Raw genomic sequence first — 17,361 nt, forward strand, 5'->3', positions numbered from 1 at the left:
CTAGACCAGCAACCTGGACATCACCTGGGGGCTCGTCGGAAATGTGGTGTCTCAGGTGTGCCCAGACCTGCTGGGGCAGAGTCTGCACTTCAACACCACGCCAGGCACTGCAGGTGCACAACAGTGTGAAAAGTGCTCCCTTAAAATGCTCTAGGAAAGGAGAATTAAAAAAAGAGAGGAGAGTGATAAAAACATGACAGTAAAATGTTGATAATTGCTGGGTGAAAGGTCGTGTGGGCTTTATTACACTGTTCTTGCTACCAATTGTATAATGGGTAGGAGTTAAAAATAACCCCCTAAGCTTTTCACAAGATGGCGCCGAAAGCGAAGAAGGAAGCTCCTGCCCCTCCCAAAGCCGAAGCCAAAGCAAAAGCTTTGAAGGCCAAGAAGGCAGTGCTAAAAGGCGTCCACAGCCACAAAAAAAAGAAGATCCGTACATCACCCACCTTCTGGCGGTCAAAGACACTGAGGCTCCGGAGGCAGCCCAAATATCCTCGGAAGAGCGCCCCCAGGAGAAACAAGCTTGATCACTATGCCATCATCAAGTTCCCCTTGACCACTGAGTCTGCCATGAAGAAGATAGAAGACAACAACACACTTGTGTTCATTGTGGATGTCAAAGCCAATAAGCACCAGATCAAACAGGCTGTGAAGAAGCTCTATGACATTGATGTGGCCAAAGTCAACACCCTGATCAGGCCTGATGGAGAGAAGAAGGCATACGTTTGACTGGCTCCCGATTACAATGCTTTGGACGTTGCCAACAAAATTGGGATCATCTAAACCAAGTCCAACAGTCCAGCTGGCCAATTCACCAATTCTAAATATATTATCTTTTCACCTTAAAAAAAAAATAACCCCCTAAAATCAACTTGTTTGGTTCTTACTGATGTATTACCAATACTAAGTTCCCCAATAGAAAATCAATTTCCCCTCTCCCCCTCTCCCATGTAGAACCACAGTCTATTCAGTTATGAATTATCTCTGGTTGATCCAAATGTTCTTGTACATTTTACCTGATACATGAGTGATTTGTTTAATACTCATTGAACTGGCTGAGGGAATAATGAAGAATTCAGCCCACCCAAAAAATTTAATACAAATGAGACCTAGTGTTTGTAAGTTGCAAATAATAATAACAATAATGCAAGAATGCTATCCTCTTATTTCTTTATTTAGCAAACATTTCTATTGTGCTTACTCTGTGCAAGCTGCTTTCTAAGCTTTTATGAACATCAGTCCTTTTGACTGACCCTCACATAACCCCGCGAGGCAGGCCAGCTTAGGATGCGTGGGTCTGAGGTTGGCGTGGTGCTCCTGGGCTTGCTTCCAGACGTCCTCTGCTGGTCGCGGCACAGGGACCTGGAGCCAGGGAGCCTGCAGGCCGCGGGCCCTTCCTAGCCCGGCAGGATGACTGCTCAGCAGACAGAAACGAGCAAGCCCCGCTGCTAGCTGACTTGGAACGCCCAGTTAAATCCTCTAAATGCACAGCTCAGGGACAGTTAGAGTCAATTGATGGAATTAAGGAAAGCTTACAATTTAGTTATCGCTCTCTCACCAAGAAAGAGGAAGGAAGGCAAGATGAGCCCGGAGCCGAGCAGGGGAGCTCACGTTTCTTGTCTGTCTGCCAGAAAGTCAGGCCCAGAAGAAACAGTGTTATGCAAAATAACCATTTTCATGAAACTTAGAGACTATGACTTATAGAACGCACACACTATCTTTTTCCAAACTTATGGATTGTTTAGAAAACAATCAACCAGGGGCACCGTGTTTAAGTCAGGAAACCAAAACAAGGTTTCGAGGTTGTGGAGACCCCAGCTGTGTTTTCGATCCTGTAGAAGTGGGAGAGGACTCCTCGGCTGGTGGGTGCCAGGGTGGGGGGCATGGTACACGTGGCAGACAGTTCCACACAACACTGGCCTCTCAGGGTTCTCGCCCGTCCACATTGCTCCTCCTAGCAATTCATGCTACAGAAACACTCCCTGAGTGTAACATCTGTGAAAGAATGACCTCAGCATTTTTGTAAACATGAGGAGTGATTATTGGAAAAAAAAATTGGAAATAAATGACCCTCAGTAGCAGATAGGTTAAAAAAATAAAACTATTCAGACAAGGAATATGATGCATCCTCTAAAAAGCAAAAGAACCGAGTGGATCCCATGTGCTGATGTAGAAAGAGAGCCACAATGTAAGAAAAGATACATTGTATGGGGAATGTGATTCTGTTTTTGTTTAAAAAGCGATAAGACAGGAGAATGAATAAATAGAGAAAAGCAGGAAGGTGTATGCACCAGACTTTGCACAAGGCCGCCCTGGGATGTGAGTCAGCCGGGCACGCTTACAGGCGCGGGGAGGACTGCGCTTCCCAAATTTTCAACTCTGTGACTTCTGAGAAGTCTTGTGAGCCACCCTTTCTCCACCTGTAAAAAAATGGATGGTGTTTGCCTCTGGGAGAGAAATCAATCTCTACAAGGGATATTCAAGTCTAAAGAAAAAAAATCAAAGAAGTGAAAAAGGAAAAGCCTGGTGTTTAGAGCGATCTTAACCACTTAGGATTATAATTTATAATGAAGTCGCAAATAATGGTGAAAATGGAAGCATTCCTGTGAAGTATTTTAATTCATCTGCCTTATTTAGTGCGACCTTTCTTTATTCTTATTTTAATGACTGAAATAATTAATGCAGGTGAATTTTCTTTCCTTTTTCCTTCCTTCCTTCCTTCCAACTTTCCTCTCTTCCTTTCCTCACTTCCTCTTCTCTCCCTCCCTCCCTTTCTTCCTCCTTCTTTCTTTCTCTCTTTCTTTCTTCTTTCTTTCTTTCCTTCCTTCCCTCCCTCCCCTCTCTCTTTCTCTCTCTCTCTCTTTCCTTCTTTCTCGATAAAGCCTTCTATACGTGGTTTCATCTATTAAGAAATGTCCATGCAGGAGGAAATGGAAATGAAGTGAACACTGAAGAGTCAACCTCCTGTGACTGTGCCCGGACTGTGGCAGCTGAGATGGGCCAGCGTGACTGGGAGGCAGCAGAAGCTGGCTCACCCTGCTCTGAATCTGCCCTCACAGTGGTCTAGATGTGGATGTGTCATGTCAGAGGGACAGATGGCAAAGTGTCCTCATGGCCTAGGAGGGCTGACCACTGGCTGGCACGTTGGGCTGCTGGAATGAGACTAGAGCTCCCAAGTCACATCACGCTGGGCTGGGGCACCAGGAGCAGCCAGAGCTCAGGACCGCAGGCGTCTCCTGAGACAGCTCCTTCTCCGTCTCTGCTGCTACTCCAGGGCAGACTCTTCCACGCCTCCCACTAAGGAACTCTCTTCTGGCCACAGCTCTCTGGACCATCTGAAAGAAAGCCCCTCCTTTTGTTTGCGGGTGGGCTCAGGGTGCTACCATGGGGGCTGTGGTGCCAAACCATTCTCCCCTTGGAGGCTTGTGCAGCTTCAAGGGGGACAGCCAGCGTCCAGGAGCTGTGGCCTCTGAGCTCGACACTCACTTGAGAGGAGGGCAGATGCTGAAATCTAGGGATATTGTCACCATTTTGTTTACATGGAAATATAGTGAAGCAGAACTCAATAAGAAAAAAGTGAAAACACAAATAAAAATCCTTTCTGTAGAATTTTAAGGAGTTGTATAAAGCACCTAGGTAGGCAGTTTAGAAAAACAAAGGCACCCAAGAGTGTTTTTCACATGCTGAAAACAGAGAAGTAGAAGTAGCATTTCCTACAAAACACATTTCTTAGGACACTAGGTGATGATTCCAGAAGAAATAAACCTGAATGTAAGCTTGTCATCTCTAGGTTGGGATTTGGATATTGCCGTCCTTAGAAAATTATACTACAATCACATGGATCAAATTCTAAAACCAGCAATTTCAAATTGTGCATTCCAAATTGATATATTCTACACAAATAAAAGGATCTGATTTTGGGCTTTGGAATCAGCCGTGAGCCTTCTGTTTGCCGCACAATGCCATCTGACTTCCTAAAAGGCGGCTGCGCCTTTTTTTTTTTTATCTTGCTGCACCTGCTTAGCTTCAGAAATGTCAGCAGCACGTCTCAGACAGTTCTGTCTGATGCTGGAGCCGGGATCCACTGACAACACGGTGCGCCAGGGCAAAGCAAGGTGAGGAGGACAGGAGGGCAGGGCGGCAGTGGGGACAGTTCCGGGGCAGAGGGCACGAGGATGGTGCAGCACCCCAGGGCCTCCGGACCTTCTCCGAGGACACATCCCCGGGAACCAAAGGGTTAGGGATGTTGTGAGCTGGCCTTGGGGGAGCTTTAAGTATGGCAATGGCTCCAGATTGTAAGAGGCCCAGAATTCCTCCTATTTACGCCAAATGTTCCCCAGGTGGAATTAACATGTAAAGTCAGCAGCACAGAGGGGCAAATATATTATTCACACATGTTGAAACAACAAAGTGGAAATACCAGTCAGATCTTCCGTCTGTGTGATCTTGGGAGCACTGCTTACGTTTGATGACCCTCAGTTTCCCCATCTGTACAACGGGCTACTCACAGTACCTCCTGCACAGCGTCATGGTGAGGGTCCAAGGGTGACACTCACCAAGTGCCAGGAACTGTGCCAGGGTCACGTTAGACACTGTCGCGATCACTACTCCCACCGTTACTATTGCAGTCATCTTTCCTTAGGAGATTGCACGATTTTAGAGACAACAGCGACAGCATACATATCGTGCCAAAGGCCAAGGCCCCCAAAACTGACATCATTACCACTTACCTAAGGAAAACAACAAAACTTTCTCTCGAGGGCACTAAGGTGCTCACAGCCTACAAAAACAATAAATGTACTGTGGTTTTACTTTTTCTTTTTCATAAATAAAAATACAAAGGGGTCAATCACTTACTTCAAAAGGAAACAAGAAAAGGAAGCTGTGTGCACTGAACAGAAGGAATAGCAGTCCTGCGGCTCCAGGCTGGGATGCGAACAGGTAGACAGGAGGAGGGGGAAGGGAACAACCCGGGGGGCTGGGGGACTGCAGGTGGGGTGGCACAGGTTGTACCCCGAGGGGCCCCGGCACGCAGCCCGCCTCTCATGAGGGTGGGTGCCCAGCAGACTTCCCCGACCCCGGCCAGCTGACAGTCGCTCTTTATTGAAAATGCCTGATTGCATTTTTAAAGTGCAAACCTATCCTGGAAATGTAGGTCTATTTGCTTCCTAAGGAGGCTTGGAAGATTTTGCTCAATGACCTAGTTGAATTATTTTCTCAGGGACCTCCGAGACATCAGTCAACCGACCTGGTTCCCCGCTGTGCGGCTCCTGCCCACCTCTGCGCCCAGGGGCACCGCTGGAGACTGCTGGCCTCGCCTGACCGCTGCACGGTGCTCTTCCCTTCTCTTCCTCTGACACCATCAGGAGTCGTCTGCTCCATAGGTGTTGGTTCCAAACCGCCCCATATTGCTGGTGTTTTATACTGTTTATACACACAACAGTCCTCCTCTTACAGGTGGAAACCTCGTCTACACCCTTCGAGTCTCCCCCCTCCTTCCTTTGCCCGTTGGCTACAGTACTCTACCTGAGCGATGTGTTGATGCAAGGAGAAGAACTAAATTAGGACTCAAGAATGAATTAGATTTTTTAAGATTGAGAATATACGTTCCAGGGAATTTTCTAGATAAGATCGGGGACCTGGTAAGAAACCAGGGAGGGCCAGGCCAGGCCCAGAGGTGATGGCTAAGGGAGAGGCCGAGCTGCAGGTGAGAGGGTGTGGGGTGCTTTCTGCAGAGTCTAAAACTGTGTCTTGGGCAAGGCCTCCACTGGAGCTGACCTCAAACTTAGCCAGAATTTTCCTTTAGTCTTTTGTCTTCATGAAAGTCTATTTACAAAATATTTTTAACAACAGTGTCTTGTATATGGAGGTGGGCAATAAACATTTGTTAAATCTGAATGAATGAATGAGCTTGCCTGAAAATACTGTAAAAATAAATAGTTATAATCCCAGCACTTTGGGAGGCTGAAGCGGGAGGAACACTTGAGGCCAGGAGTTCAAGACTAGCCAGGGCAATGCAGGGAGACCCAGTCTCCACACACACACACACACAAAATCATTAGCCAGGCACGGTGATGTGTGCCTGTGGTCCCCGTTACTCAGGAGGCTGAGACGGGAGGGTTGCTTGAGCCTAGCAGTTGGAGGCTGCAGTGAGCTATCCATGTGGGACGAGACTTGCATTTTAGCAATCCCAGCAGGTTTTCAAGACAGTTGCTGTGGTGGGAAATGACACCTCATGGTGTCCCTGTCCCTCTCTGTGGTGGGGACCAGGCGTGTTGAGCAAGTGGCAGTCTGTGGACTCTACCCACAGGGCCCAGACACAGATGAGCAGATGCTGTGCTGGCGGGCACCCTCCTTCACCTGGGAGCCACGTGGCACCCTGAGCAATGGGGAAAAGAGGAGGCCACCAGAATTGTGATGCTAGCAGACTACAGGCTGTTCGTGATTCTACTGGTATTGTCAGAAATCGCTTGGTTTTGAAATAAGGTTCCTGCAAGCCTTATCTGCACCTCTTTCCAGCGATGCCAAATACTTAAAACAGTGCTTGTGATTGATTCCACAGTCGGGGCTACTCCTGCCTCCTGCCACCAGCCTCTGTTTCCAGAAATATTGCTGATTTTTATGGTTACGTCTTTCTGCGTATTTTGAATACTGAAAGAATGTCTTTAATTTCAAAAGAATCTTGCACCTCTGAGGTAAAGAACAGACCAATGGCTTCCATTTTGGAACAAAATGCGAACAAAGTATAATCACTCCCTTTTCTGCTATACTCATGATAGAGATACATGGGAAATAATATTTTAAAAGATTATCCCAGCATGTAAATCTTTACCACAGAAGAAAGTTTTCTGGACCCGGAATTGGCCATTGAAATCTGTCGTGTGTGAGTTCCTTACGGACGGGGTCTTATTTGACTCTAAAAATCCTTCCTGTGTAAGAAGCCCTGGATAAGCATCTGCCAGATGAGGCCTGTTGAACAGGGCCCGCACTCAGTGGTCCCTGGCGACTGTTGTATAAACCGGCTCCTGGGGGACGAGGCTCTGCAGAGATGCCGTTCCTCCCCGAGGGGACCACACTGCTCTTTCGGTACAAGGAGCCACCAGCCCAAACAGAATGGGCTGCGTCTCCCCGCTGAGCACCCCCCAGCACCCTCTTCTTTGGGATGCACACCTGTGTCGGCGGGCACCTGCCATGGTGAGCTCAGCCCAAGCACCCCTGAGGTGGCTGGGTGGCCCCAGCAGAGTAAGTAGATCACCCACGGCTTAGACCCCAGTGTTGTTTTTGAGGCCAGCAGGACTTGGTACTAGGAGTCACTTAGAATGTTAGATAATGTCATTGGTTCTCAAAGTGTGGTCCCAGACCGGCAGCAGTGGCTTCTAAGAGATGCAAATTCTCAGGGCCCGCCCAGACCTCCTGAATCAGAGGTTCTGGAGGCACAGCCTGGCAATCCGGGTGTTAACAAGCCCTCCGGGTAATTCTGGTGCATGCTCACGTCGGAGCACCGCTAGTCTACCTCACTCCTCTCCTCCTAGGGGAAAGGTTTGTGTTTTGCCTTGTGTGTTAGGTTTAAGTGATCATGCTTTGGAGCAGGACTCCTGTTGGAACCGAGGACACTGTCTCGGGCCCTCCCTTGGACAGCAGGCTTCAGCGGGAAGCCTGCTTTTGGTCTCCTGAAGGAGAAAGTCTACCCTACCTCATCTCCCAGCACACGGCCTTTCCTGTGTTCCTGCACGGTTAACATTCAAGACGAAAATAGTTTTGGTTTTTCCCAATCTTTCTATGCTAGACATAGGGGAGGACTCAAACAATATCTTTAGTATCAAGATGCCACAGGAAGCCAAGATCCATCAAGAACCCTTTCATTGCGTACATTTGGCAGCTAAACTGTCTCACAGTGCCAAATGTTCACAAGAAGAAGATAAATTTAGTCATTCAAGGCCAAATTCAGGAATAGGACTCCTCCTAGTTGATCCGATAATGTCTCCAGGCTTGCCATAAGATGTGGTTGCTATGGTGATGGTGAGAGATAGAATTTGGAGAAAGACTACAAAATGTTGCAAGTAAAGGATTCTTAGGACTTAAAAATCCTTGGTCAGAATACAGGCAGGTAACTTCCACTGCCAGCTTCACATAACATAACTGTCATCACAACATGGATCAAAATTTCCTAATTTTTAAGCCAAAGCAGTATCCTATTTTATTACATTAGCCCAGGACCCCAAAAGACCAAAGCTACAGCAACAAGAATCTTTGTTCCAACACCATCTTCTCTACAAGCTAACTGTGATGCATGATTTTACTGCCTGCAATTGTATTTAGGAAACCCTGATTTAATTGATGGGATTTACTAATTGCTTTTGCAGACATGGCAGGTCAGGTCTGCTCTTGGTTTCACACATTGCAATGGAGAGTACGATCGCAGTGATTCAAAAGGATTTTCACTCAATAAGCATGAAATTACATTTAATTACAAATTTAATGTAAATGAATGTAATCAGGTAATTAGAATGTGTAATGGCATGATATTTACAACATGTAGCAATGCACTTATAATGTTGTATAAAATTATGTTAAAAATTCTTATTGAACTTTGTAAAAAAAAGGCACTGTTCAGCGAAAGCAGATGATTTTAAAGTTCAACATCTTGATCACTTCAACATTTCATTTATGAAATGTTGTGTTTAGCCAATACTTTTAACAATTTGCTAAATATGTTTTGTAAAAATCAAACAATTTCATAGTTAGTGGAGTGCTGAAAAAGCCCTAGGATCTATTCTCTTGGCTGCATATAGCTCAAACAGCTGAAACCATTTTAAAAAGATGCTTCATTATAAATCATTGAAAATAGGAATTCAGAACAGAAATGCTGACACAATCCTTTATTCCAAATGAGGGCCTTAAGTGCCGCCAGATTCCTGAATGTGACCAAATGACAACATTCGACGTGTCGTCTTGGGCAGAAACGGTGCAGGCAGTTCTCCGGGAGGAGGGCCTGTTTGTACAGTTGCAATCCAGTTGCTTCTGAGTAAAATAACCCAACAGCAGATGCATCTGTCTTCTTAAACGTACCTGTGTAAACAACTTGATGCTGTGTGTGGTTCTCAAAGGGTACTTTGAAGAGCTCCCAGGCCTCAGAATTGCTGCAGGGCTGTCTCAGGTGCCTGGGGGGAACCAGTGGGTAGGCAGCGTCTGCAGCCCCCGCCTCCCTCAGCCAGAGCACCTTCGCCCTTCTCTTCCGTGTACTGAGATTCCCGTAGGATTTCATTTGAAGAAAGTGTGCTGATGCTGGAAAAGTTTGAAAGTAGTTGTCATCAGATTATAGCAGGACTCTGGCTAAAATTGGGCTGAAGAGAGCAGGAACAAGGGCTCCTGTGGAGAGGATGCAGACCTAGCCTGTCCCCAAAGTTAGGGAGGCACAGATCAAACCCAGAGAGGTTAGTTAGTGCAGCCAGGAACAAGCAGGTATTGCAGGTGTATCTCCTAGTGCAAGCACAGAAATCCTTCCTCCGTACATGGCACAGTCGGCTTTCATAAAGTTCCAGATCTTCCCTGTCCCTGTGCCTTCTTTTCTAACACTGATGTGCTTGGGAAGGTGCCTGCTGTGGGCTAGCTCCCTTTTCTCCGTCCTCTTCCTTCTCACCTTTACCTGTCTATCATGTATCAACCAATCGTCCATGTATACACCAATCTGTCTACCTATTTCTCCACCCATCTTTCTACCTACCTGTCTCTCTATATCTTTGAATTAGAATTCAGAGAAGATTGCATAGGTCAGGTAATAAAAATGAAACCAGATCTTTTTACTGATAATCACTAAGGCTGTTTCTAAATGACTGGATTCTTCTCCTTCTGGGCAGTTGATCGAATTTTATTTTCCTTCCTTCTTAAAGTCAGGGCTGGTTATGTGACTTGTTGTGGCCACTACATGTGAGTAGAAGTGATGTGTGTTACTTCCAGATACAAGCGTTTAATGCCTGTGCTTGATACCACCCTTCTTTTTGAGGACGTGGTGATTATGCCCGAGTGTTGGGAGACCTGCTCTGCCCAGCTCTCTGAGCCCCTACAGTGAGCAGGGCCAGCCTCTGCCAAGCCTCACAACCCCCCAGCAGCTGCCTTGAACCTGGAATTCTCACGTGTGAAGCTGCTGAGCTGTTTGTTATGTAGCACAACCCAGCACGCCCTGACTAATGCAAAAAGTTCCTCTGACTGGGCTGTTGATTCGAAAATGGGGATTGCATTTTCTAACTAATGTATAATGTGAACATTTTCTACAAACTCAGTAAGTGAAACTCTGTAGCTTCAACGTACATTTTTTAATAGAAAGCATATTCAGTGCAACTGTTTATAAGACAAGGAAATCAAGGGCATCCGAATGGGGGCAGAAGAGGTCAAACTATCGCTCTTTGCTGATGATATGATCTTATATCTAGAAAACCCCAAAGATTCTACCATGAGACTACTGGAATTGATAAACAAATTCATCAAAGTCTCAGGTTACAAAATCAATGTAGAGAAATCAGTAGCATTCATATACACCAACAACAGTCAAACTGAGAACCAAATCAAAGACTCAATATCCTTCACAATAGCAACAAAGAAAATAAAATACCTAGGAATATATTTAACTAAGGAGGTAAAAGACCTCTACAGGGAGAACTACAAAACACTGAGGAAGGAAATAGCACAGGACGTAAACAGGTGGAAAACTATATCATGCTCATGGGTTGGCAGAATTAACATTGTTAAAATGTCTCTACTACCCAAAGTGATCTACAGATTCAGTGTTATCCCTATTAAAATACCAACATCATTTTTTGCAGCTCTAAAAAAAAAATAATTCAATGCTTCATATGGAACCAGACAAGATCCCATATAGAAAAAGCAATCTTAAGCAAAAAGAACAAATTGGGAGGCATCAGTTTACCAGACTTCAAGCTATAGTACAAGGCTATAGTAACTAAAACAGCATGGTACTGGCACAAGAACAGAGACATAGACCAATAGAACAGAACTGAGAACCCAGATATAAAACCATCCTCATATAGCCATCTGATCTTTGACAAAGCAGAAAAATAAACACTGGGAAAAAAAATTCTTATTCAATAAATGGTTCTGGGAAAACTGGATAGCCACATGTAGAAGAATGAAACAACATCCTCACCTTTCACCTCTCACAAAAATCAACTCAGGGTGGATAACAGACTTAAACCTAAGGCATGAAACTATAAGAATTCTAGAAGAAAACATTGGAAATACTCTTCTAAACATAGGCCTAGGCAAAGAATTTATGAAGAAGACCCCAAAGGCAAAATCACAGCAACAGTAAAAATAAATAAATGGGACCTGATCAAATTAAAAATCTTCTGCACAGTCAAGGAAACTATCATGAGAGCAAACAGACGACTTACAGAATGGGAGAAAAGATTCGCATGTTACACATCTGATAAAGGGCTGATAACTAGAATCTATATAGAACTCAGGAAAACCAGCAAGAAAAAAATGAAACAACCCTATCAAAAAGTGGGCAAAGGACATGAATAGAAATGTTTCAAAAGAAGATAGACCAATAGGCCAAGAAACATATGAAAAAATGCTCAACATCTGTAATTATCAGGGAAATGCAAATCAAAACCACAATGAGATACCAGTTATCTCCAGTGAGAATGGCCTTTATCAAAAAGTCCCAAAACAGTGAAGTTGGAGTGGATGTGGAGAGATAGGAACACTCATACACTGCTGGTGGGACTGCAAACTAGTACAACCTCTGTGGAAAGTAATATGGAGATACCTCAAAGAGATAAAAGTAGGACTACCATTTGATCCAGCAACCCCATTACTGGGCATCTACCCAAAAGAACAAAAGACATTCTATAAAAAAGACATCTGCACTAGAATGTTTACAGAAGCACAATTCACAATTGCAAAGATGTGGAAACAACCCCAGTGCCCATCAATACATGAGTGGATTAATAAAACGCATACCATGGAGTTCTACTCAGCCACAAAAAACAATGGTGATCTAGCACCTCTTGTATTAACCTGGATAGAACTGGAACCCATTCTAAGTGAAGTAACACAAGAATAGAAAAACAAGCACCACATGTACTCACCATCAAATTGGTATTAACTGATCGATACTTAAATGCACATATAGTAATAACATTCATCGGGTGTCGGGCAGGTGGGAGGGAGGAGGAGGGGATGGGTATATACACACCTGATGGGTGCAGTGCACAGCGTCTGGGGGATGGAAATGCTTGAAGCTCTGACCCAGGTGGGGCAAAGGCAATATATGTAACTTAAACATTTGTACCCCCGTAATATGCTGAAATAAAAAAAATAAAATCACACTATAAAAATTAAAATGTCATCTTAAAGATGTGTGAGGTGATACATAGGTTTTTTCAAAAGTTTTAGAGGAAAAAAATAAAAAACAAAAGTCTTAGGGGCACATAAACAAAAAAGTTTAAAGAACCAGGAGACCCCTGGTCTAGAGAAGCAAGAACCAGGAACACAGGCTAAAAGCTGCTACGGTTGAATTAACTGTGCCCCCAATTTCCTGTGCTGAAGTCCTAACCCCTGTGCCTTCAAATGTGACTTTATTTGGAACAGGGTCTTTGCAGACATCATTAGCTAAGATGAGGTCATACCGGAGGAGGGGGCTCCTAATTCAACATGACTGTGTCCCTGTAAGAATGCCATGTGCCAGGCCACACACAGGGAGAATGCCGTGCAAAGACGAGGCAGAGATCATGCCAAGGATCTTCTCCACGCCAAGGAATGCCAAGGATTGCCGGCCACCACCAAGAGCTGGGAGAGAGGCCTCAGAAGGAGCCAACCCTGCCGGCACGTGATGTAGGACTTCCAACCTCCCAAACTGTGAGAGAATACATTTCTCTCGGTTAAGCCACTCAGTGTGTGGTGCTTCCTTATGGAAGCCTCAGCATATGGAGGGTAAAGGAACCGGCCAAGAAGAGGTGAAATATCTGGATGCAGGTCAGACAGCACCGACCAGGAGGGCACTACAGTCTGAGGAAGCTGCTGTCTGTCTGAGGAAGCTGCTGTCTGTCCGAGGAAGCTGCTGTCTGTCCGAGGAAGCTGCTGTCTGTCCGAGGAAGCTGCTGTCTCTCTGAGGAAACTACTGTCTGAGGAAGCTGCTGTCTGTCTGAGGACATTGCTGTCTGTCTGAGGAAACTGCTCCCTGTCCGAGGAAGCTGCTGTCTGTCCGAGGAAGCTGCTGTCTGAGGAAACTGCTGTCTGTCTGAGGGCACTGCTGTCTGTCTGAGGCAGCACCTCCTCGGGATGTCCTCTCAGAGAGTGACCCCACAGGGGGACCCTAAAGAGAGCAGGGTTAGGATGGCTGGGCATGGGGAGTCCACCCGCCCTCCACAGAGAGTTTCATCTTCCCTGGCTCTCCATGGACAGATCTGGGACTCCACAGGGGTGGGCTCTGGTGTCTCCTGCTTCAACGTCTGGTTCCAAACCTATGGCCCAGCTGCTCAGACAAGCCCTTCATGTGTCCTCAGGAGGTTGCCCCACGTTTGACCTGGATCACTGTTTCTTTGTGATTAACATTTCTGTGTCTACATTTCATTTCTATAAAGAGAGAGAGAGAAAGCTGACTGTATCAATTAAATATTCTCTCAGTTGAGGAAGGTGCCAGTTGCCCAAACATGCTTGGGTTGTATCTGGTGTATCGTCTGCCAGGGCACGCAAACCTTTTTGTGTTTAGGAAGCATGCCCCTGGCTCCAGGGAGCCTCTGTTTGTTAGAAAGCATTTTGAAGCTCTCTCTTCACTTCCCCTTTCCTTATGTCCAGGAGTGAGCAGAACCTTTGAGGTTCTGAAACACTGACGTTTGGAACGTCTAGGCCCATGGAGAGCCAGAGGCAGCCATATACCCAGGTGGTGCCAGATCACCCTCATGTGCTCAGAGCTGTTGTCGTTCTTCCGCTTCTTTAGCCTAACAAGGGTCTCATCCCAGCACCCGGCCCCTGAGCAGTGAAGTCTGTTCCTAACATTACTGCCAGTATGGGATCAGGATTAACTTGAGTCCCACATCCCCGTTTCAACCAAAATGGTACCACATGGTCTTTCCACAGAAGCAGTGGGGAATCTCTGTTAAAACTGAGCATCCTGTTGAGGAATGGACAGAGTGATGGGGCCGTCTGGCTCCACCTGCCTTGACAGATGGGGCCCCAGGCCGGGCAGTGTCTCCCAGGAGGAGGAGCTTCTCGGGTTCTTGGGCTTCCCAGAGGCCTTTTGTGCGGTGGCTGTGCATCCCCTGGGCAGGCTGAGCTCTGTGAGCAGACAGCTTTGTTCCTGCTGCCTTTCTTTTGCTGCAGGGCTGTGCCCTATGCCCAGGTCTAGTTTCAGCAGGTGCCAGGGACTCAGGGGGCAGGACAGAAAGTTGTATTCATTCTTAAATTGCTGCTGTCTCACAACACTGCTCATCAAAGTGTCGCCATGCCTCTTCCAGGGTCAATCGGTGCGTAAGTCTCCTGTCGGGCACAATGATTTATTCATTTCCTCTCAAAGATGAGTATCATATGGGACTCATTATATGATGGATTTCAGCTTGTCTGAATGATTGCACTGCCCATGTGGGACCCGACAGAGCCCCTGGCCCTGGGAACTGGACACCCAACACCACCAGCTCCGTGGGAACCCTGTCCCTGGGCGAGCCCACCTGTGAGGCTCACAGGCACCTTAGCATGGACTCAGGCCCTGGCCCCGCCAGGCACCTGTGGCACGGATATCTGGCCTCAGGTAGAACCTCCCGTCCAGTGTCTAACTGTAGCTGCAAATGGAGACTAGACTGAGGTGGGGGGACAAAATCTTCATGAGGCTTCTGGAAGCTGAGTGGCCCCCTGAGACCGTGCATCGGAGCTGTTCAGGATGTGCTTTCGCTCAGCCGGGTCTCAGCGTTTTGCTGATGTCCTGAGGATGAAAGGAGACGTGCCCTTTGCACCCAGAGGGCAAGCCCTGGAGAGAACGCAGCTGTGTTAAAATGCTTTGGGTCATCTCTCTGAGGGACGGACAAAGACCAGGAAATTGTAACTCGAGGGTTTTTAAATTATTAGTAAATAAGACATGAAACATTTATTAAAAAGAAAAAAAAAAACCTCAAATCCAAAGACAGTTTTCCGGCCCAGTGGGTATTTTGGGAGAACAGCATGACCGACCCAGACATTGGTGATGACCCTGGCTACTAGGAGCTCTACTTGGGATGCTGCATGTGAAGACACTCTTGCTCCAGTGGCAGATGCATCCCACAGAGCCCCAGGCAGAGTGAAGACACGCTCCTGCTGTTTGAGGAGGGACACGACCTTGTGATCAGATGGGCTTGCCTCCAACACCTCAGCTGCTTCCGCACCCGATGGGAGTGACAACCCCACCTTGCAGAGTGCATCACATGATGGCAAAGACCAGCAGGCCTGGCGGGGCCCCAGCGGGGCAGGCTCTCAACCAACAGTGCTGTCATTAGCGCTGCTGTTGTCGCTATGGACAGAAGCCTGATGATGTCTGTGTGGTAGGCATTGCTTATTATTCCTTCAGGAAAAAACACCTCTCGCCCGTTCCTAAGAAAAGTCCTTTCTGCATGGTCAGGTCAATGCAATAATCTCTCCTGACAAGCAGCTTTCAAAAACCATTAGGCCCACAGAAATTCTAATTGGCCCACAAAATGTGCAGGAATCTTATTTACACCTATTTGTGTATTCTTCCAATATTAATAAACTAAGAGCTAATAAGCATGTCTTGCAATAAATGTATTGACTCGAAGCACAGATCAATATGAATATCAAATAAACACAAAGTGTAGAGTCAGTGTGTACTGGATTTAAATACTTGTGCAGATTTCTTCTGAGTCTAGATGTCTTTGCTGGTTTGCTGTTAAGCTTCCAGTGGTTGGTTGGTTTGCTTGTCTATCATACGTGGTTTCATATTTGGTTTCATTTCTATGTTCTAATTTACTTTTAAGGCTTATTCTCTTATCAAAAAAATTGATGTCCTCAAGAGTTACATAAAGTCACAAATTGGCAAATGTGATGTCTGAACATGATACTATGACTCAGGACAAGCTGCTACTGGAAGGGCATCGATGATTACAGAGTCCTCGGGTGCCAGGCTGCCCGGTTCCCTGACATCGGGAGGAGGAGCTGGAGGAGTGTGCCGCAGGATCACATCCACTGGAGCAGGAGAGCCGTCAGCTCAGCCAGTCCCAGAACCACACTGGGTGGGCTGGGGGAGCCACAGGAAGCCCCCCAGCTTGGTGATGCCACTGCACAAGAACGCTGGGGGCCTGGGGCTGCCCACATGTGTCTGAGGGCCACCTGTCTGCGTCCAGCCCTCTCGCTTTCCTCGCTGCTCCCTTGCGGCTCTCATGCCAGGTGGGGTAGTGCTCTGCCCTGGTTTTCCTCAGGGCGGTAAGAGGCATCCGAAACCGCCTTCCTCAGTGACAGGGCTGGGCCCCCGGAAACCAGGCTGAATTGTTTCCCTACTTGACAGAGTGTACATTTGTGCCTCTGTCTTATTCCAATAAAAACCATTTACGTTATGAATTTGTGATGGCTTACATAAATACAAGACAGAAAAAGGAGGAAGCAGTCCAAAAAGATGAGGAAAAAATTACAAACCTGAGGAGTCCAGGACTCAAATGAGCATGCAAACCTGTGTGGTAAGACTGGTGCCCTTGCTAGGAGCTGGCCACAGTTCAGTTCCATGCTTTCTAGCAACTACTGCAGAGAGACAGGTACAATCAGATAAGCTGTGAAACATCACTAAAATCAAAGTAAACCATATGCCTGGGAGAAAGCACCTGGTTTTAATGCTAAATCCAGAAATATTTCTCCCGAAAGTTCTTATAAAGGAGATGCAACGTACTGTAATGAGCAAATGTCTTTGACAACATCTTTACCTCAAATACAGGAACAAGTTTCATGGGGCTGTGTCATATGCATCACCCCCCAGAGGAAAACAGCTAGCGGAAACAGCAACACTTTGGAGGAGCTGGCAGGACACAGTTCAGGCCAGAGTGACTCAAGGCAATGTGGACAAGCTTTCTCCAGGGACAGGTGGCTCCTAACCCAACAGGGCCGACCCGGAGTGAGTCTGCTGCACTGGGACGCAGGTGTCTCTCATGCCGGGGCAGCTGCTGGCTGGGGTGGGCTGACCCTGGTGAGGGCTGGTGAGAACCTGGACTTGACTTTACCCCCTTGGGGAGGGCCAAGGAGGACCCACAGTGGGACCAAGAGTCTCTTTCACATAGTTTGGGGTCTGCTCCAGGACTCAGCAGAAGAGCCATCAAATTTCTAAAGATGGGTTTGGCCCGGGAAGATCTCAAAGCCAGCGTAACTGGGCAG

The 17,361-nt window shown here is 46.6% G+C and overlaps 1 protein-coding gene across 1 annotated transcript; it reads left to right on the plus strand.

The window, feature by feature from the left end:
* The first annotated feature begins 306 nt into the window (after positions 1–306).
* LOC123648879 (60S ribosomal protein L23a-like) lies at positions 307–836 on the plus strand. The gene has a single exon (XM_045566779.1). The coding sequence runs from the start codon at positions 313–315 to the stop codon at positions 727–729; it is 417 nt and encodes a 138-aa protein (XP_045422735.1). The 5' UTR covers positions 307–312; the 3' UTR covers positions 730–836.
* Positions 837–17,361: the final 16,525 nt, after the last annotated feature.

This window comes from Lemur catta, chromosome 13, assembly GCF_020740605.2.
Source record: "Lemur catta isolate mLemCat1 chromosome 13, mLemCat1.pri, whole genome shotgun sequence".
Taxonomy (NCBI): Eukaryota; Metazoa; Chordata; class Mammalia; order Primates; family Lemuridae; genus Lemur; species Lemur catta.